General features: G+C 46.2%; 1 protein-coding gene across 1 annotated transcript; it reads right to left on the reverse strand.

Annotated features, from left to right (window-relative positions):
• Positions 1–4,443: 4,443 nt before the first annotated feature.
• LOC139311871 (zinc finger and SCAN domain-containing protein 31-like) lies at positions 4,444–13,631 on the reverse strand. The gene is made up of 4 exons (XM_070936396.1): positions 12,874–13,631; positions 8,356–8,434; positions 8,209–8,211; positions 4,444–5,180 (listed from the first exon to the last, which is right to left on the reverse strand). Exons 1-4 carry the CDS (start codon positions 13,573–13,575, stop codon positions 4,444–4,446), a joined length of 1,521 nt encoding a protein of 506 aa, XP_070792497.1. The 5' UTR covers positions 13,576–13,631.
• Positions 13,632–21,299: the final 7,668 nt, after the last annotated feature.

Genomic DNA, 21,299 nt, shown 5'->3' on the forward strand with positions numbered 1-21,299 from the left:
TTTGCTTAAGAACTGTGGCAAGAAAGGTGGTAAACTGAGGCAAAACTTACTTAGCCAATGTCTTGCCTCGCAACAGGAATGTTGGGCTCAATTGTGGTCGTCAGTTGAGGACTACCTGTATACACAAGCCGAATAAAATGAGACTGATCGCTGATCTTGAGGGATGATTTTTTTTTAAAAAAAGAGAATATATACGCAACCGTCACATTGCCGTAGGGAGGAAAGCATGTTTTATTATAAAGCCTTTTGTGGGGATTCCATAGTCAAAAGAGGAGGAGGGACGGAAAACAAGGGAGCGAAAGAAGCGGGAAGAATACATTTCATACAGATGAACCGCGTTGGCTCGAAAGACAAGCAGAAGTGCCTCACAATGCAGGGATTCAACATTTTCACGAGGTTTTGGCCACGGTCTGTTGTCCGAGCTTGCTGTTTAGTTCCCAGATTTTTTTTTACCAAACTGGGTAACATCATCTGTGGGGTTTTGGGGTGAAGTACCTTGACCAGTCACAAGACCAACCATTCACGACCTATATCCGTGATGGCGAACCTCTGTGGGTATGTGGGCCATCGTCCCAGCTCAGCCGCGCATGTACCTCCCACCAGCCAGCCAGCCGGTCTTTGGGTCTCTGTCGTGCATGTGCGGGGGGGGAGTGCATGTGGGGGCCACGTACACATGCGCAGGGTGCAAAGGGGCAGGGTGCATGCACGGGGCCACGCAAAGCACACAGGTCACGCGTGCATGCGGGGGGGCCGTGCACGCATTGCATTTTGGGGGTTCGCGCACACGCGCTTTGGGCACTCAGTCTGGAAAAGGTTAGCCATCGCTAACCTATATAAATGAACAAGGTACTTCAGCCAACACCCCCCCCCACTCCTACTGAAGATGTTACCTAGTCTGGTAACAAAACGTCCAGGAGTTAAACAGCAAGCTCACAGAACAGGCCCCTGCCAAAATCTCATGAAAACGTTGACTCAACCATTTTCTAACTTTCATGAGGACTAGTAGCTCTGTGCGTCAAGCAAATCTCAAGAAGGTTGTGAACAATGTCCTGGGAAGCCATTCAGAGGCGACAACTTGTGCAGAGGCGGATAGGTGCAAAAAAAATAAATAAATAAAAATAATGCTACATTCAGAGTTTACCTCTTTTCTTCTCCCTGTCCATGCCAGTTCAGGACTCTTCTTGACACACACTTGAAATTTTCTGAGGGTGGAACTTGGGCATAGAGTCTTCTTACTAGTTCAGCGTGTTTCAAATTTGGCCACTTGAAGGCCTGGACTTCAATTCCCAGAATTCCCCAGCCAGCGTGGCGGCTAGAGGATTCTGGGAGTTGAAGTCCACGTGTTTTGCCAAGTTTGAAAAGCACTGTTCTAATTGAACGTTCTGTCCCCTACAGGAGCCAATCAGATTCTTCCAATTAAGAGGGCTACAAGCATTGCAGGAAAATGGCCGCCCGACTCGCTATGGCCAGGTTATCACCTCGCATGATTGACAGCCACAAATGGTTGCTCATTCCTTTCGTCAATGCTACAATGAGGGATGTTGCACAAATAGTTAACAGCGACACTACGGGCAGTCCTCGACTTAACAACCACAACCCAGACCAGAATTTCCATTGCTAAGCGAGGCGGTTGAGTTGCGTTCCATTTTACGACCTTATGGCCTTTGTTTTTAAGCGAAGCATGGTGAATTGCGCAGTCGTTAAACGAATCAGCTTCCCCCTATTGACTTCGCTTGTTGGAAATCTGATGGGAAGTTCCCAAACTTGGTGATCACATGACCCTGCGGTTTTGCAACTGTCATAACTATGTGTCACTTGCATGTAGTTATTCGGCAAGTCCGAATCCTGAGCACGTGGTTGCAGAGATGCTGATGGTCGTAAGTGTGAGGTATTTTTTCAGTGCTGTTGCAATTTTGAACAGTAGCTGAACAAATGGTTATAAGTAGAGGAGTACTATGCTAAATTTTGGGGGGTAGGTTGGGGGATTGCACTGGTTTTACAGGTAGTCACTTAACCATGATTCACTTAAGCACTGTGGCAAGAAAAGTCGTAAAACGGGGCAAAACTCACTGAACATATGTCTCACTTAAATTTTGGGCTCAATTGTGGTCGTAGGTCGAGGACTATCTGTATAATTGACCCCTCTTGAGGTTCTTACAACCTTGTTCCAGAGTTCTGACAGCTGCTGCAAAAAAACCCCCATAAAATTGGATCGGCCGTATGGGTGACTTGATTTACAACGGTCACAACTTAATAGTCTTAAATCGAGGAGTCCCAGTACTGTTCCTGATTGTGCCCAGTGATAGACGGTGACTTTCCTCCCTCCTTGGTTGTGGTTTGTTTTGTTGATCTGCCTGAGCAAACCATTTTGAAAAAAAAGTTGCATATTATTTTGTGATTCGAGCTGGTAGAACCAGTAGTAGTCCTCGACTTACAACAATTCGCTTAGTGACCGTTCAAAGTTACAACGGCACTGGAGAAAAAGGGACTTTAGGATCCTTTTTCACACTTAACGACCCTTGCAGCATCCCCGTGGTCACGTGATTCAGAGGCTTGGCAGCTGTTCCGTATTTACGACGGTGGCAGTGTCCCGCAGTCACGCTATCCCCTTTTGCGACAATCTGACCAAGCAAAGTCAATGGGGAATCCAGATTCACTTAACAACCGAGTTCCTAACTTAACAACTGCAATGCTTCGCTTAACAGCTGGGCCAAGAGAAGAAGTAAAATGGGGGCAAAACTCACTTAACTGTCTCGCTTGGCAACATAAATCTTGGGCTCAATTGTGGTTGTAATTCTGTAGTACCCTAATATGGATTTGGCCATTCAGATTTTTCTACCCCCCGATTAAACTAGACAGACTTTTCGTATCTGCTTATTGGATTTATTCTGCATTTGCTAGACATATCATCCCTCCTCCTCCTCCTCCTCCTCCTCCTCCTCCTCCATGAAGGGATGCTCCTTTTCCCTGTTTTTTTTTTTTTCCTCCCCTTTTTGAAGTGAAAGCCTCTTTCGGCACCTCCCCAAAGCTAAAAAGCCACATTTGCATGGAACAGCAGAATAGCTATCGGAGCAAAAGCAGAATTTATTTGCCGAGGCGCTGCTCGGCACGCCGAATATCTTAAATCCGACCCCCCCCCCCCAGCTTCTCAAGAGACAGGTAATCATAAAAAATAATAATTATAATAAATACTTGGCCTTTGTATAGCACGTTTGAGCAAGGAAAGCCCTTCACGCATATTTATCTTGAAATAGGAGTGTAATCTTCAGAGTGAACCATATGGCAATGTTTCTCGACCTTAGGAGGCTTTGCTGGCTGGGGAATTCTGGGAGTTGAAGTCCACACATCTTTAAAGCCTCCAAGGTTGAAACACTATATGGTAAATCAGTATTACTATGCCCATAATACAGAGGGGTGGGCTGCAGCCAAGAGAAGATCACTTGAGAAGAACCAAAATGACCCAACAGTGACGTTCTACTTCCTAGCTGGTACATGACAAGCAGATCAAAAGAGGAAAGCTGAGCAGTGCTCTCTGGATCTAAATCCCAAAAGGTTTCTCTTAAGTGCAAACAGCCCTGGTCTGCCACCCCGTAAAGGAACGGTGGCATTAGGGGGTGGTGCTGGGCATTATGGTCTTCTGCAGCTGCCCCACAGAAAAAGCCATGGTTGCTCTAAATTGGAGGTCTTCAAACATGGCCACTTTTAAGCCTGATGAACTTCAACTCCCAGAATTCCTCAGCCGGCCATGCTGGAATTCTGGGAGTTGAAGTCCCCAAGTCTTAAAAGTGGCCAAATTAGGAGATCCCTGCTCTTAAGGGGGTTAAGCAGGTCTCTCCGCTGCTCCAAAATCCTTTTGGGGTTGAAATCCGCAGCACTGCACTGCAGCCAATCTAAAAATTAAAGACTTTCTCCCTCAGCTTCACGATGGGAGAAACCATTTAGCCCAGAATAACTGGTCTTCCTAACAAGGCCTTGCTCGCCTCCAGCTCTCTCCCGATTTTGGTTTCGGGCAATTCAAATTGCTCACACCGTAGTGAGTCACGTCCTTGAGAGAAGCTGCCATCCCCAGCGTGGTTATCGTAGGCCGAGTTGACCTATTCTCCAAACTGATCAATCGGACTTGGGGCAAAGGATTTGCCAGAAGGACCGGCTGCCGAAATGAATTCCGGCTGACTTTTTTTTTTTTTTGCAACTTCAGTGGGCCAACCTTGCACGGGGGTGAGACTACCATACATCTCATCCATCACCGGGTCATCTGGAGATATGCTGACAGGGCCCTGAACCCAAACTCAGGAGTGATTGTTTTGTTCCCCACCGCCGCCCTCCCACGATGAGCTGAAAACTGCCATGGATGCAATTCAGATGAAACGTTTGATGAACTCTCCTCCCCCCAGGAAAAGTCCAAGGAGGACGCACCGCTAACCGATTCTCGCTCACGCCCGCTCACTCCCCCAAGTGCGTCTTTTTGTGTGCAATCAGGTAGAGGCCTCGGGTGAAGCTTTTCCCGCAGTCCAAGCACTTGTAGGGCTTCTCGCCCCGGTGCGTCCGCTCATGGGCCGTGAGGTTGGAGCTGCGGCGGAAGGCCTTCCCGCAGTCCGCACAGCTGTAGGGCTTCTCCCCGGTGTGAGTCCGCTCGTGGACGATGAAATCCGAGCTCCACCGGAAGCTCTTGCCGCAGTCCAAGCACTTGTAGGGCTTTTCGCCCGTGTGAGTCCGCATGTGGGTGGTGAGGTTCGAGTTCCGGTTGAAGCTCTTCCCGCAGTCGGCACACTGGAAGGGCTTCTCGCCCGTGTGGATCTTCTTGTGGCGGATGAAGTGGGAACGGTGGTCAAAGCTCTTCCAGCAATCCTGGCACTTGTAGAGACGCTCCTCCGTGTGGATCCGCCGGCGGAGCACGACGCAGCGCTTCTGCCGGGGGCTCTCTTGGATCCTCTCCTGGAAAAGGATCCCGCCGAGATCTTTGTAGCCCACTCTGCATGGGATCGCTTCAGAGCCTCGCTTGGTCGGAAGGGAGCCCGAAGATCTTTCGGGCCTCATCAGCTCGTTCTCTGAAATTTTGCCCAATCCGGGCCGTGGCAAGAGGCTGTCCTGATTCTTTGGGAGCGATGTCCTGCCGGCAGACTCTCGGTAATCTTGGGCCCAGAGAGGTGGCCGCTCCTGTTCATTCAACAGCCTGCCCCCTGCAGGAGGAAGAGTAGAAGGACATGGTGAATGTGTGCATAAAGTTTACAGGTAGACTTGACCTGTTCCAGGGTTCCAATGGCTGCTCCCCGCCCCCATATGACCACATTGGGGAGCTCAGCAACCAGCCCACATTTACGGCTTGTTTGCGGAGTCCCATAGTTGCATGACTGCAATTTACAACGTTTTTGCCAAAAACTGCTGTTTGTTTCCAATTTGGGACAAAAATAACCCGTAGTGAGCAAAGCGTTCGTTGAACAATCACAGAGTTTACTTAATGACTGGCTTCACTTAATGACTGGGGTGATTTGTTTAACAACCACAAAAAATCAGGTTGGTTATGATAACCCATATTATTATTATTATTATTATTATTATTATTATTATTATTATTTAAATTTGTATACCGCCCTTCTCCCGAAGGACTCAGGGCGGTGCACAACCAAATTAAAATACATACAATACAAAATTTAAAATAACTTAAAACAGAATTAAATCCAATTGGCTTCCCGAAATATTTAAAACCCATTACCCTTAAAATAACCCTTTTAAAATTTTAGGATCATATATATGACTATAATGGGCAGGCTCCATTACAGTCACGATTGCCGGTACTTTTATCAGCAGCCTTCCCTAACTCGATGCTGTTCAAATCAGATTTCTACCTTCACCTCCACTCCGCTGCCCATGGTTCCTGAGGAGGATGGGAAATATAGGCACCACATTGGGAAGGGCTTACAAACTTAGTTCCTAATCTTCAACTCGCAAATAGGCCACAGCCCAGTAGTGTCCCTTGGCCCAGGCGTTGGGGACCCCTGTTCTAGTCTATCTTGCTGCTCAAGCAGGAAACCCCATGCCATTTCAGACAAATGATTGTTCAATATCTTCTTAAAAACTTCCAGTGTTGGAGCATTCGCAACTTCTGGAGGCAAGTTGTTCCACTGATCAATTGTTCTTACTGTCAGGAAATTTTTCTCCTTAGTTCTAGGTTGTTTCTCTCCTTGATTAGTTTCCACCTTGGACATGTGCTAATTTTAATTTACTGTCGCAGATTTTTTTAAAAAAATCATTTCTTTTTATTTTATTTTATTGCATCTGTAAGGTTAAACTTGAGCTAAACTAGCCCAGATACTTTTGAACGGTTTAAAGCCATAAAACAAACGAATGAATTTACGAATGAATCTACTGATTTATGAAACTTAGGGCAGCCCTGTCAAAGGAAGGCGAGGAAGGTAGAAATGTACAAAGCTGCCCTCAGACAGAGAGATGCTTCGAGTGTTGATAATTAATGAAGGTAAGTAATAGAAGTGCCAAATGAAAAAATCGTAAAATGGCAGTCCACAAAACTTTCTCAAGAGGCAGAACTCTTGAGTGTCTGTTCTCATTTCCTGGGCTGGAGAAGATGGCGTTTCCAGCACCTGAAAAAAGTTAAAAGACTCTTTATCCTTTCTGCGAATCATCCTTTAATTAAGTTTCTGCTACTCCTCCGGGCTTTTTCAATAAATCCCTTTAGTTTTCACCTCATCTGTGTCTTCATTACCTCTGAGTCCGAAATCGGCATGTTTACTCTGGCAAAACAGCAGTTTTCCAACCTACGCCAGAATCACGTAAACCAAGCAGTCCTTGGTGCTCTCAATTTTGATCATGTAACCATGGGGATGCTGCAATAGTTATAAGCATGCAATACTGTCATATGTCATTTTTTTCAGTGGCGTTATACCTTTAAATAGTCACTAAATGAACTATTGTAAATCGATTACCTGTACTGCCTCTAAGCTAATACACTGTAATTTTTTTCATCGTCTATAATCTTGACGGATGTATTGATTGATGTGGGCCGTCAACTTGGTGTTGACTCTTAGCAACCACATAGCAATAGCATTTAGACTTATATACCGCTTCACAGTGCTTTTACAGCCCTCTCTAAGCGGTTTACAGAGTCAGCGTATTGGCCCCCAACAATTTGGGTCCTCGTTTTACCCACCTCGGAAGGATGGAAGGCTGAGTCAACCTTGAGCCTGGTGGGATTTGAACTGCCAAATTGCAGGCAGCAGAAGTAGCCTGCCGTACTGCACTCTAACCACTGGGCCACATAAATCAATAAATGAACGATGCAAAATGTTCTAGTTTTATTTGTAAGCTTAGAAAATTTATCTGTGTGGTGGCTGAGAGTCCACAGTGACTTCATGGCACAGAATCAATCAATAGATCTGATCAGCCTCCTTTCCATTCCTCATCTTCTGTTTCGTTTGCTGCACATCAATAGAATAACAGAGTTGGAAGGGACCTTGGAGGTCATCTAGTCCAACCCCCCCCCCACCTACTGAAGCAGGAGACCCTGTACCATCCAAACCAATGGCTGCCCAATCTCTTCTTAAAAACCTCCACTGATGGAGCACCCACTTCGGTTGGTTTATTTGATTGTTACCCAGTGATGGAATTCAAATATTTTTACTACCAGTTCTGTGGGCGTGGTTTGGTGGGCCTGGTGTGGTTTGGTGGGCGTGGCAGGGATACTGCAAAATCCCCATTCCCTCCCCTCTCCAGAGGAAGGATACTGCAAAATCCCTATTCCCTCCTCACTCCAGGGGAAGGATACTGCAAAATCCCCATTCCCTCCCCACTCCAGGGGAAGGATACTGCAAAATCCCCATTCCCTCCCCACTCCAGGGGAAGGATACTGCAAAATCCCCATTGCCTGCCCTCTCCAGGGGAAGGATACTGCAAAATCCCCATTCCCTTCCCACTCCAGGGGAAGGATACTGCAAAACCCCCATTCCCTCCCCACTCCAGGGGAAGAATACTGCAAAATCCCCATTCCCTCCCCACTCCAGGGGAAAGATACTGCAAAATCCCCATTCCCTTCCCTCTCCAGGGGAAGAATACTGCAAAATCCCCATTCCCTCCCCACTCCTGGGGGAATGATATTGCAAAATCTCCATTCCCACCCCACTCTAGGCCCAGCCAGAGGTGGTATTTGCCGGTTCTCCGAACTACTCAAAATTTCTGCTACCGGTTCTCCCGAACCTGCTGAATAGCACCCCTGTTTTTACCGCATCTTTATTCCTACTTCCTATTTCCCTTAAAACAACCACCCTGTAAGGTGGATCAGGCTGTTCTATCAATAGATTAGAATACGGGGCGGGGAGGGGAAAACCCCATCCTTTACAGTACCTAGCTTTCGAGAAGCCCCCAGGCAGACCTGATGGATCCTTGGAAGATTCACCGTCATTTCCTCAAAGCAATCCTGACCCTGAAAGAACAAAGAAAGGACCAGCCCATCAGTTCAAAGGAACCCGTGATACAGAAACAAAAATATGGACAATTTGAAAAACATTACAATCCTGTTTTTATTAACCCTGGGAAAGTAAACTGAAGCAGGCAGTGCCACCTAGCCAAGTTAAGCTGAACTTGGAAAACGAAGGGACTCAGGCCAAGCCTGAGTGGCGTAGGAGGCTAATGCCTCCTACTAAGGCAGCATTTAACATCCAGCTGCCTGCAATTACTGCGAGTTCAATTCTCACCAGGCTCAAGGTCGACTCAGCCTTCCATCCTTTCTAAGGTGGGTAAAATGAGGACCCGGTTTGTGGGGGCTATAAGCTGACTTTGTATAAAATATACACAAGTATGAAGGCTATTGCTTAACGCATTGTAAGCCGCCCTGAGTCTCCGGAGAAGGGCGGCATATATATATATATATATATATATATATATATATATATATATATATATATATATATATATGTTTTTCTTCTAGCCAGGTTTTCCCTACGTAGCCTGGCTAGAAGAAAAACACACATAGACCCTACGAAGAAGTAAGAAAATTTATATATAAATAAATAAATAAAGGAAATCTCTAGATAGGAAATTTGGAAGAAAAAAAAATCATCCTGAAGAAAACGATGGCAAAAAAAAAAAAAAAAATCTAATACAGGTAGTCCTTGACTTACAACCATTTGTTTAGTGACCATTCAAAGTTACAACGGTACTGAAATTGCGACCTTCTGACAAGCAGCGTCAATGGGGAAGCCAGATTTGCTTTACAACTGTGTTGCTAACTTAACAGCAGCAGCGATTCACTTAACGACTCTGGCAAGAGAGGTCGCAAAATGGGGCAACACTCACTTAAGCCACTGTCTTGATCAGCAATCGAAATGGTAGGCTCGATTGTGGTTGTAAGTCGAAGACAACATGTATGGTTGTCAAAAATGCCCTCAAAGCCACCAGGATTCAGATTTATTTATTTACTGAATTTATATTGCCTATTCGTCCATGGCGACTCAAGGCGGCTTACAGAATAAAAGACCACATTTAAAACAAAAAAACAAACAAAAAGAATCAAATAAATTCATATAGTACAACATAACAAAATCAGCCCCCCGTCTCCCACCCCCCCTGCCCTGGCAACAGCCAATCACACGAGCCATTTAATGGGCTCCATCCCACTCTGGGTTCCCCAGGCCAGCTAAGAGAACCAGGCCTTCAGCGCCTTCCGGGAGAGTATTAGAGTGCGGACCGTCCTAATCTCTGGGGGAATGATGTTCCAGAGAGAGGGAGCCACCACAGAGAAGACCCTTCTTCTGGGTCCCACCAGGTGTATCTCCCTTGGGAATTGGACTTGCAACATTCCCTGCCTCCCTGCTCTGATGGGTTGGGTAGATGTGACCGGCAAGAGATGGTCCCTCAGATAACCTGGCGTTGTGGCCCGTACGCGGCCTGTGCGGATTGTAGCTGATTCTGACAGCGAGGAGGCTGGTGTGGTGCTGCGCCAGCAGCCTGTGCAGCTGGCACTTGAGTCAGACAATGAGGAGGCGGGAGAAGATGTGGTGCCAGAGGCAGGGATTCAGCCAGAACCTCCAGAAGCTCCTTTAAGTGAAGAGGACAAAGAGGAGGAGCCTCTTCTTGATGCTGCCAAAAGGCAAGAGTGGCTCCTCAGGAAGAGGTCTCCTCGAGAGTAAGGCTTGGGGCTAATTGGCCATTCCCTTAGCCTATTTAAGGAGGAACACCGACTGAAGCAATTTGTAGGGAACAACTTTAGTTCATTTTCCTTTGCATCTGGATTCTCTGCAAAATTGCTTCTGGGCTTTCTGCCAACCTTAGTAAGATTGTGATTACTTTATCTTTGGTTTCTTGTAGGCTAAGGTTAAGAAAGTTTATTAATAGCCTTTGTTTGGAAGAAACTGAGTTATTTTAGTAAATTTAAGTTTGGCACAGACTATGTGTGCTGTGTTCTTTGGGGTCCGTAGCTGGGAAAGAACACCTGGTCCCAAGCCATTTAAAAACATTTAGGATCTTCAAATGTGCAGTGCTGCCCTGAATCAAATTGCTGACAGTGTGATAGATGAAATTCATATTAAAATATTGATATTCATGTGAAGCCTGGTTCAAATATGTTCTTATTGGCTGTAATAACGAGAGCATTTGCGTCAAAAAACTTTTTTCTGGGAATTAAGGTAAAATAAAGGTTCTCCTTTATGTGCTAGTTGTTCCTGACTCTAGGAGGCTGTGCTCATCTCCGTTTCAAAGCCAAAGAGCCAGCGCTGTCTGAAGATGTCTCCATGGTCATGTGGTTGGCATGACTAAATGCCAAAGGCGCACGGAACGCTGTTACCTTCCCATCAAAGGTGGTCCCTATTTTTCTACTTGCATTTTTTACGTGCTTTCGAACTGCTAGGTTGGCAGAAGCTGGGACAAGTAACAGGAGCGTAACCTGTTACGCAGCACCAAAGATTCGAACCACTGAACTGCCGACCTTTCGATCGACAAGCTCAGCATCTTAGCCACTGCGTCCCTATTCTGGGTAATTACAGGTTATGAAATCAGCTCTTCGTTACTACCGTAATGCCCTTGAGATGTGTTGCACTACAATTCTCATCAGCCACAGCCAACAGTGGCCACCAAAGTGTGGCATTGATGGGAGTTGTAGTCGGAGCTATCCGAACAGCACCTGTTCACAACAGTTTCTTGGGAAGCAAAATCATAAAGCTTTAAAAAAAAGATCAAACTTTTCTGCCCACCTTTTTCCAAACTAAGGGCTCCATTTGTTCTATTAATGGCTCTGGAAAATGGGAGTAGCCAGGATGAAACCTAAATCTGACATCACTTCACATACAATTTGAATTCAATTAAATACATGCACCATCTTGTATTTATTTATTTACAGATTCCCACCAACGATTTGCTATACTGGTGTTTCTCCACCTGGGCAACTCTTAAGATGTGTGGATTTCAACTCCCAGAATTTAGCATGGCTGGCTGGGGAATTCTGGGAGTTGAAGTGGAAAAAATTAAGACTCTAGGCTGTATAGGGAGGGGTCAATTACAGTACTTTGTGTACTGGAAGGGGTACCCACTTTCTGAGGCCATTTGGGTCAAGAGTTGGGAAGTGAAGGCCGATAGGTTAGTTAAGCCTTGATGGCACAGCGGACTAAAGTGCTGTTAAATAGCACTTAGCTGCCAGCTGCCTGCAATTACTGCGAGTTCAATTCTCACCAGGCTCAAGGTTGACTCGGCCTTCCATCCTTCCGAGGTAGGTAAAATGAGGACCCAGATTGTGGGGGCAATAAGATGACTTTGTATAAAAACGAACACTGCTTAGGAGGGCCCAAAAGCCCTATACAAACGTATGAAGGCTATTGCTTAACGCATTGTAAGCCGCCCCGAGTCTCTGGAGAAGGGCGGCATATAAATCGAATCAATCAATCAATCAGCAACTTCATGACATCTATCCCCAGAAGCCTGGGGGGGAGGGGGGGGACCAGGGATTAGGTTGAATTGTGACTAACCTCACTTTGGTTTCTTCTTTCTGTAGGAGGTCCTTTTCAGTTAAGGAGGGGCTGCCAGTCAACCCTGAAGCTGACCTGAGGCCATTTTGAGGCTTCAGGGTTGCCACAACTGGGACTAAGGGATAGGGAGGGGGAAGTAGAGATAGCTGGGGGTTTGTAGCCAAAACAAAACACTTTCTCTTGGGAACCAAGGACGTTCCAGCAGGTGCTTGGAAGGAGGGGACTGAGGTCACCTAGCAACTGGACTGTGTCCTGATTGGACCATGTGACCGATCGTTTTGAGAAAGTGAAAAACTTCTACTTTTAATTAGGTGAAAACTGTGGGAGTCGGTTTTCACCAGCCTGGGCTAATATGGCATATCCAATAAAGCTATTCTTTGAGGAATCTACCTGCCTCGGAGTTTTGCTTGCTGTGGGTATGTTGCTTGGAATCCTGACATTAAAGTCCACCCAGCCAAAGCTGAGAACAACACTGTGCCAGCTAGACAGTCAGTTTAGTGTAGTACCCTGAGCTACGAATGAAGAGATCCTGAGTTCTAATCCTGTTTTAGGTATGAAGCCAGCTGAACGTCTGGGGGGGCAAGTCGCTCTCGGCCCTAGAAAACAGGCAAGGAAAATTCACTTCCAAAAAAAATCTAGCCAAGAAAACTACAGGGGATTGTCTGTGAGGTCGCCAGGAGTGAAGACTGACTAAAAGACACAAAAAATATATCAAATTGCTAAGCATTTTTGATGGGCTTCTGGGGGCTACCCTCAGCTTTTGCGGGGGGCAGTGACAATGCCCCTGTCTCAGGGCACAGTTCAATGTTCCTTAAACAGCCCATCATAACTACAGGAGGCCGACACAAGCTCTATAGGCCAATCCACCAAGACAAGATGGGAAACAGAAGATGGGGCCAACGCTCACCAACTGGGCCTCCTTCTGCCTTAGGAGGAAGCCCTCAGCAAGGGCCACCGCCTGGGCACAACTCTCCGGTCCCCGGTCCCTGACGGAGCCTTGTATCTCCGGGGGCAGAATGACCAGGAACTGCTCCAGCACCAGAGTCTCCAGGATCTGCTCCTTGGTGTGCCTCTCCGGCTTCAGCCACCGGTGGCAGAGCTCCCGGAGACGGCTGCAGACTTCGCGGGGTCCTTCGGCATCCTGGTAGCAAAAATGCCGGAAGAGCTGCCTCTGGGCCTCCGTGTTCCCCATCTCTTCCTCGCAGACTTCCTCCTTCACTTTCCAGCCAAAGACCTGCGGAGTCGTCCCGCCAGTGGGTTGGATCCGTTTGGAGTCGCTAAAAGCCACCAGTTCTGGCAACGGAGGTGAGCCCCAACCGGGATGCGGGGCCTGCACCATCTTCAAGAAATTCTGCCACTGGGCTTCCCAGCGCTGGGCCAGGCCCTCGTCCGGTTCCTGCTTGATCTGCAGTGGGGACCCCTGTCTCGGTATTTCCGTGGGGCCACCAGCCTGGACGACGCAGGATTCCTTCTGGACTCGCTCGGCCAGCTTGGCACAGGCCGTTTCCTTCTCCTCCATTTTGACTCTCTTTCCTTGAGCAGCCTGGATTGGGAGGTGCAGGGACGAGGGAGCCCCCCTTTCTTTCCGGATCGCTTTGCTGGAGGCCATGGGAGGGGTTCTTATCCCATCTCAGGCCCAAACTGGGGTTCCTTCCTTGATGTCCACCAGGGAGTCCTTTTGGGACGGTGGAGGGCAAACGTTTCCAAGACTCGCACCAGTGCTGCCAATGGGGTACAGCCTTCTCCCTAGATGTCAACGAAAATAATGGAATAAATCAATGATAATCTAAATCAGTGGTCACCAACCAGTGGCCCATGAGAAAATTTTGGTGGTCCAGAGAAAAATGATTTGCATTTTTTATATTGCACTAAATACTATTTATCGTTTAAAAAAATTCATATTAGTGGTCCGCGGGATTTAAAATTATGAATTCAGTGGTCCCTGAGATCTGAAAGATTGATGACCCCTGATCTAAATCATTGTTTCTCAACCTTGGCCAAGGTTGAGAAACAATGGTCAACAAACGATAGTTCCATTAACTATCTATCTAGGTGGCTCAGTGGCTAAGACACTGAGCTTGTCTATCAGAAAATTCGGCAGTTCGGAGGTTCGAATCCCTAGTATAGGTCTCCTGCGTGAGCAGAGGGTTGGACTAAATGACCTCCAAGGTCCCTTCCGACTCTGTTATTGATATATATATATATATCAGATCAGCATCTTCTGCAAACAAACCCAATTTTGTTGGGCTCCAAAACATTTGGCCGAAAACATCACTCTCCCCTCTTTAACACAACCCTCCCCCAGAGCAGTGGGGAGCTTCCGAGCGGGATGCGATTCCAACCCCCATCCTCCCCAGCCGGCTGAGCACCATGGGATCGGGATCCAAGCCTTTCCCCGAAGACCGGTTGGAACCGGGCCAGCCCTTTTGCAAGCCTTTCTCCAGCGGGGAGTGGAGTGGCGGGGGGGGGGAGGCTGAGCTTGGCCCACCTGCTATGGGGTGGGGGAGTGGGGGGGGAGTCGCTTTGCAGCAAGGTTTCCCCCCCCCCCAAAAAAAGGGCTATTTTGATCGACGCCTTCTCAGCTCCGCGGAGCAATCTTGCACCCCCGTTTCTGCGCTTTTGGGGAGGGTGAGGGTTTTTTTCACTCACTTGGGCAGCGGGTCGTCTTGCACCCCCCCTCAATGCCTCCGCCCCGCGCAATTGCAAAGGCGAAATCCCGAAGAAGCGCTCTCTGCAAAGGAGCTGCAGGAATGGAGGGTGAAGGCGGAAAAGGGAGGGAGGGAGGGGGCTGCTCCTTGCCAGGGATCCCCCCCCCAACACACACACACACACACACACCCTCGCCAAAAGCAGGGATGGCCGCTCTAGCAGCCGGCCACTCTATCGGATTAACCCTTCGGTTTGTATCCCCGCAGCTCTGCAAAGCCCTCCAGGGACTGGTGCAACCTGGGATGATGGGGGGGTGGGGGGGAGATTTGCCTCTGGCAACGCCTAGGGAGGGGTCGTGGGGTAGGGGCTGAACCAAAAGGAGGGGAGACCCAAGGGGCAGCCCTGGATGGCTTGAGAATCAGCCATAGGCTTTTCTAACTCTCTTTTTCAGCTCAACCTACCTTACAGGGTTGTTGTTCAGGGGCAAATGGTCTATCTATCTATCTATCTATCTATCTATCTATCTATCTATCTATCTATCTATCTGTTTGATTTATATGCCGCCCTTCTCTGGAGACTCAGGGCGGCTTACAATTCTTTTAAGCAATAGCCTTCATACTTTTTGTATATACCTGCTTAGTAGGGCTTTTGGGCCCCCCCTAAGCGGTGTTCTATTTTATACAAAGTCAGCTTATTGCCCCCACAAACCGGGTCCTCATTTTACCTACCTCGGAAGGATGGAAGGCTGAGTCAACCTTGAGCCTGGTGAGAATTGAACTCGCAGTAATTGCAGACAGCTGGCAGCTAAATACTACTTTAACAGTAGTTTAGTCCACTGCACCACCAGGCTCCTGGTTTAGGCTGGGATAGGGGTCGTAGTGGACGATCACTTAAACATGAGCCTGCAGCGTGTGGCAGCAGCCAAAAAAACCCAAAAATTAATGCAATCTTTGGTTGTATAAATCAAAAATAAATTTGGTTGCGTAGAATCAAAATCACCTGAAGTATTAGCAACAAAGATGATGAAGGGATTGGAGGCTAAAACATATGAAGAACGGTTGCAGGAACTGGGTTTATTTAGTTTGATGAAGAGAAGGACTAGGGGAGACATGACAGCAGTATTCCAATATTTGAGGGGCTGCACAAAGATGAGGAGATCAAACTATTTCCCCCAAAGCATCTGAGGGCAGGACAAGAAACAATGAATGGAAACTTACCAAGGAGAGAAGCAACTTGGAATTAAGCAGGAATTTCTTGAAGGTGAAAACAATTAAGCAGTAACACGTGAAGTGTTAATACCACTTTATAATGCCTTGGTAAGGTCACACGTGGAATATTGCATTCAGTTTTGGTTGCAACGATGTAAAAAAGATGTTGAGACTCTAGAAAGAATACAGAGAAGAGCAACAAAGATGATTAGGGGACTGAAGACTAAAACATATGAAGAATGGTTGCAGGAACTGGGTATATTTAGTTTGATGAAGAAAAGGACTAAGGGAGACATGATAGCAGTGTTCCAGTATTTCAGGGGCTGCCCCAAAGAAGAGGGAGTCAAGCTGCCCTCCAAAGCACCTGAGGGCAGGACAAGAAGCAATGGGTGGAGAACAATCATAATCATAAGTTTATTTGTCAAGCATATATAAAATAACACGTAAAAGTATAAACAATTTGAATACATGAAAAGAGTAAGTAGAAAGGAATATTAGGACAGGGACGGTAGGCACGCTGGTGCACTTATGCACACAGGGAGAACAATTAATCAGAGGGAACAACTTGCTTCCAGAAGTTGTGAATGCTCCAACACTGGTAGTTTTTAAGAAGAGATTGGTCAACCATTTGTCTGAAGTGGTAGAGGGTTTCCTGTCTAAGCAGGGGATTGGACTACAAGACCTCCAAGGTCCTTTCCAACTCTGTTATGCTATTCTATTCTATTATTACCACTTTATAAATCCCTAGTAAGGCCACACATAGAATACTGCATCCACTTTTGGTCACCACATTACAAAAAGATGTTGAGGCTTTGGAAAAAGTGCAAAGAAGAGCAACTAAGATGATTAAAGGCCTGGGGACTAAAACATATGAAGAACAGTTGCAAGAATTGAGTTTGGCTAGTCTAGAGAAAAGAAGGACTAGGGAGGACATGATAGCAGTCTTCCAGTATTTGAGAGGCTGCCACAAAGAAGAGGGGGTCAACTTATTTTCCAAAGCTTCTGAGGGCAGGATAAGGAACAATGGATGGAAACTAATCAAGGAGAGAAGCAACCTGGAATTAAGGAGAAACTTCCTGACAGTGAGGACAATTAACCAGTGGAACAGCTTTGCTTTCAGAAGTTGTGGGTGCTTCGTCACTGGAGGTTTTTAAAGAGAGACTGGACAATCCCTTGTCTGAAATGGTATATAGCAGTGATGGCTAACCTTTTTGCCATCGCGTGGCAAAAGCGGGGGTAATGGGAGGGGGATTCCATGCGCGTGTGCCCACACCCATAATTCAATGCGCCCCATCCCCCCCGCATGCACACATGACCCCCCCGCTCTCCCCCCGCTTTTGGCACACGATAGTATGATGGGCCCAGTAGGCCCATTTTTTTTGCCCTCTCCAGACTCCAGAGCCTTTCTAGGAGCCTTGGGAAGGTGAAAACAGCCTTTCTCCCACCCCAGAGGCCCTCCAGAGGCCTGGAAACAGCCCGTTTCCTGACTTCCAGTGGGCACGGAAGACCCGAAAATCAGCTGGCCAGCACGCACATGCGTGCTGGACTGAGGTAGAGCAACGCTCGCGTGCCCACAGATATGGCTCCGTGTGCCACCTGTGGCACCCGTGGCGTAGGTTCGCCATCACGGGTATATAGGATCTCCTGCTTGAGCAGGGAGCTGGACTAGAACATTTCCAAGGTCCCTTCCAGCTCTATTTCGATGAAGAAAGGAGGAGGAGGAGGAGGAGGAGGAGGAGGAGGAGGAGAAGAAGAAGAAGAGGAAGAGGAAGAAGAAGAAGAAGAAGAAGAAGAAGAAGAAGAAGAAGAAGAAGAAGAAGAAGAAGAAGAAGAAGAAGAAGAGGAAGAAGAAGAAGAAGAAGAAGAAGAAGAAGAAGAAGAAGAAGAAGAAGAAGAAGAGGAAGAAGAAGAAGAAGAAGAAGAAGAAGAAGAAGAAGAGGAAGTAGTAGTAGTAGTAGTAGTAGTAGTTACGGAGGTTGCGTGCAGTTCTGAAAATATGAAAGCAAGGCCTCTCTCTCCCTCTCTCCCCCCCTCCTCTCTCCTCCTCCCCCCCTCCTCTTTCTTTCTCTCTGAACCAACCTTTTTTTGAACTGGTGCTTTTTCACATTTTATGGAAAAAGAACACAAGAGTTTTTGCTGAACCAGAATGAACCTGACTGAAGTCTTTTGCATACAGGAAGAATAATTGCTTTTTTGGTTGTTGCATTACATACATACATATGTTGTAAGGAGGATGCCAAAATTGTCCTCTAGGATCTTAACACATTGTTTAAAATAAGCATCTAAAACAAACAAATCAGACTGGTGATTTTTTATATATATATAAACATGAGTAGGAAATAGCAGTTACTTTGGGAATACAGAAATAGCAGGGAGGGTATAAAAATACCAGTGCAGAGAATGTGATTGCCCATTTTTAGAAAGGAGTCTTGCCCTGCCTTCTGGTTGGGAAAAATGACGACTGAGATCAGGATGCAGAAGGTTGGTTTCGCTACAAGCAAAATGAATGCCAATTATCTGTCAACTTCAAACCGAAGAAGTGCTTGGGTTTGTTAGTCGGAGCCTTGACATTATCATAGTACAAATGATCTAGTTAAAAATAAGAGTTTGCAGCAACTGAAAATAATTTTTTTTTAATTAGCATCGTGGAAGTTCCTTCTGGGTAGTGTGGATATATATTGTATATAACCAATGGTTCCTTGTCTATTGTTGTGTTCCTTGCTTTATTGTTATTTTTCTGCATTTTGACTTCGAGAATCACGCAGAGTGGCTGAGAGTAAAATGGTGCACACATTTAATACACAAATATATTAAACAAAATATTTGAAGGAGAATTTCAGCCAGTTTCTGTAAGGCATCCTGGACCAAGAAAAACAGGTATTTGGGCTTAGAGAAATGCTTCCCCTGCACCTCCATGTTTTTACTATTATTAAAAAAAAATGGATTAGGAGCTTCTGCTGAATTACCTTAGAGTATTACAGAATAATAGAGTTGGAAGGGACCTTAGAGGTCCTCTAGTCCAACCCCCTGCTCATGCAAGAAACCCTATACCATTTCAGGCAAATGGCTCTCCAGTCTTTTCTTAAAACCTTCTAATGATGGAGCACTCACAACTTCTGGAGGCAAGCCATTCCAAAGATTAATCTATATATATAAAAGCAAAATACCACTCACATATCATCACGAAATCTCCAGAACCGTAAAACCTACAAATTTGAAATTTGGCACATATGTTCTTCTTGGCTTCTAGGTGCTTGTTAAGAAAGGATTTTTCAAAATGACCATCAGATCATTAGTATTTTTTATATTATTATTAATACACACTGATGCTAAGGAGTTAGACGTTCTACTCCCCCTCCCCACCTGAAAAGAACTCTGTTCCAACTGCCACTTGGGTGTGGCCAGCGCGTGACTCATCTGGCCTGCGGGCTGGGAGTTTAGACATTCTACTCCCCACCTGAAAGGGAGAGAAGGGGATAAAATAGGAGAGGCCTCTGTAGGGCAAGCCTGAGGGAGAGAAGGAGATAGGAGAGGATCATTGGGGCCAGCCTGAGGGAAAGAGCCCTGGTGGTGCAGCAGACTAAAGCACTGTTATTAACATCAGCTGCCTGCAATTACTGCAAGTTCAAATCTCACCAGGCTCAAGGTTGACTCAGCCTTCCATCCTTTCAAAGGTAGGTAAAATGAGGACCCAGATTGTGCGGGCAATAAGCTGACTCTGTATAAATATATACAAAAGTATGAAGGCTATTGCTTAACGCATTGTAAGCTGCCCTGAGTCTCCGGAGAAGGGCGGCATATAAATCAAATAAAAAAAAGGGGGGAGAGGGATAGAAGAGAAGAAGCAAGCCTGAGGGATTGCACAGATATCCAGCTAGTTGTAAGTAAAAGGAATAATCTAAGCTGCCACTTTGGAGTAAAAAACACATACCCTTCTCTCTCACACTGGAATTCTCCTTTGAGGCACAAAGGATGAAGGCTCAGATGATCCTACTCTATTCAGGGGTCCATAAGGCAAGGCTGGGAAAGGTGGAAGGCAAGAGAAGAGGAAGGTCAGCCACAAGGGATTCGGTTACAGTGGTGATGAGGGCACCATCAGAAGAATTGAAGGTTGTTGTAGAATATCATGGAGGAAAGCCACCTGTGTGGTTGCTAAGAGTCAACACCAACCTGATGGCACCTAGTTAGTCAGCCAGTTTGCAAGACAAGTGTCTCGCTAAAAAGAAAAGTTTGAGGCATCTTGAAGGTTGGCAGTTTTTATAATTTACATTTTTAATGATAATTGGTGCCCCCATCACCTGTATAACCGAGTCCATCCCCTTCACTGCTGGTTATCTTCTCTTGCAGTGTTCCAATATTTGAGGGGCTGCCACAAAGATGAGGAGATCAAACTATTTCCCCCAAAGCCCCAGAAGGCAAGACAAGAAACAATGGATGGAAACTTACCAAGGAGAGAAGCAACCTGGAATTAAGCAGGAATTTCTTGAAGGTGAGAACAATTAAGCAGTAACACGTGAAGTGTTAATACCACTTTATAATGCCTTGGTAAGGCCACACTTGGAATATTGCATTCAGTTTTGGTTGCAACGATGTAAAAAAGATGTTGAGACTCTAGAAAGAGTGCAGAGAAGAGCAACAAAAATGATTAGGGGATTGGAGGCTAAAACATATGAAGAACGGTTGCAGGAACTGGGTATATTTAGTTTGATGACGAGAAGAACTAGGGGAGACATGATAGCAGTGTTCCAATATCTCAGGGGCTGCCACAAAGAAGAGGGAGTCAAGCTATTCTCCAAAGCACCTGAGGGCAGGACAAGAAGCAATGGGTGGAAACTAATCAAGGAGAGAAGCAACTTAGAAATTTCCTGACAGTTAGAACAATTAATAAGTAGAACAAGTTGCCTGCAGAAGTTGTGGATGCTCCAACACTGGAAATTTTTAAGAAGATGTTGGATAACCATTTGTCTGAAGTGGTGTAGGGTTTCCTGCCTGGGCAGGGGGTTGGACTAGAAGACCTCCAAGGTCCCTTCCAACTGTTATTCTATTCTATTCTATTCTATTCTATTCTATTCTATTCTATTCTAATTCACAGAATGACTTGCCTCCAGAAATTGTGAGTGCAATTAAGCAGTCATTAAGCAGTTAATGACCGCTTAACCATGATCACATTGAGTTGGCTTGCAGAAACATATTACATCCTTAAACCATGATTTACAAACCAGTGATCATACCCATCAATGCATGGAGCAGTGTTTCTCAGGGATCAACAAATTTAAGCTGTGTGGACTTCATTTCCCAGAATTCCTCAGCCAGCCAGCCATTTGATTGATTGATTGATTGTTTTTCTCTGCCAGCTCTAGACTACTAGATAAGTTTGGTACAAACAGGGCGGCTGGCTCAAAATCCACCCAAAGACCTGGCTTGTGTTACTTCCATGCTAGTATTTCTCAGGGTCAAGAAATTTAAACTGGGTGGG

This window comes from Pituophis catenifer, unplaced genomic scaffold, assembly GCF_029215685.1.
Source record: "Pituophis catenifer annectens isolate HBS135680 unplaced genomic scaffold, rPitCat1.0.hap2 SCAF_2, whole genome shotgun sequence".
NCBI lineage: Eukaryota > Metazoa > Chordata > Lepidosauria > Squamata > Colubridae > Pituophis > Pituophis catenifer.

Bases quoted from the DNA above. Each gene is read 5' to 3' on its own strand.
- LOC139311871 (XM_070936396.1), bottom strand. From the start codon at position 13,575: ATGGCCTCCAGCAAAGCGATCCGGAAAGAAAGGGGGGCTCCCTCGTCC. The intron at 8,435-12,873 runs GTGAGCGTTGGC...TTGTTCTTTCAG, and splicing joins GGCAGAAGGAGGCCCAGTTG to GGTCAGGATTGCTTTGAGGA.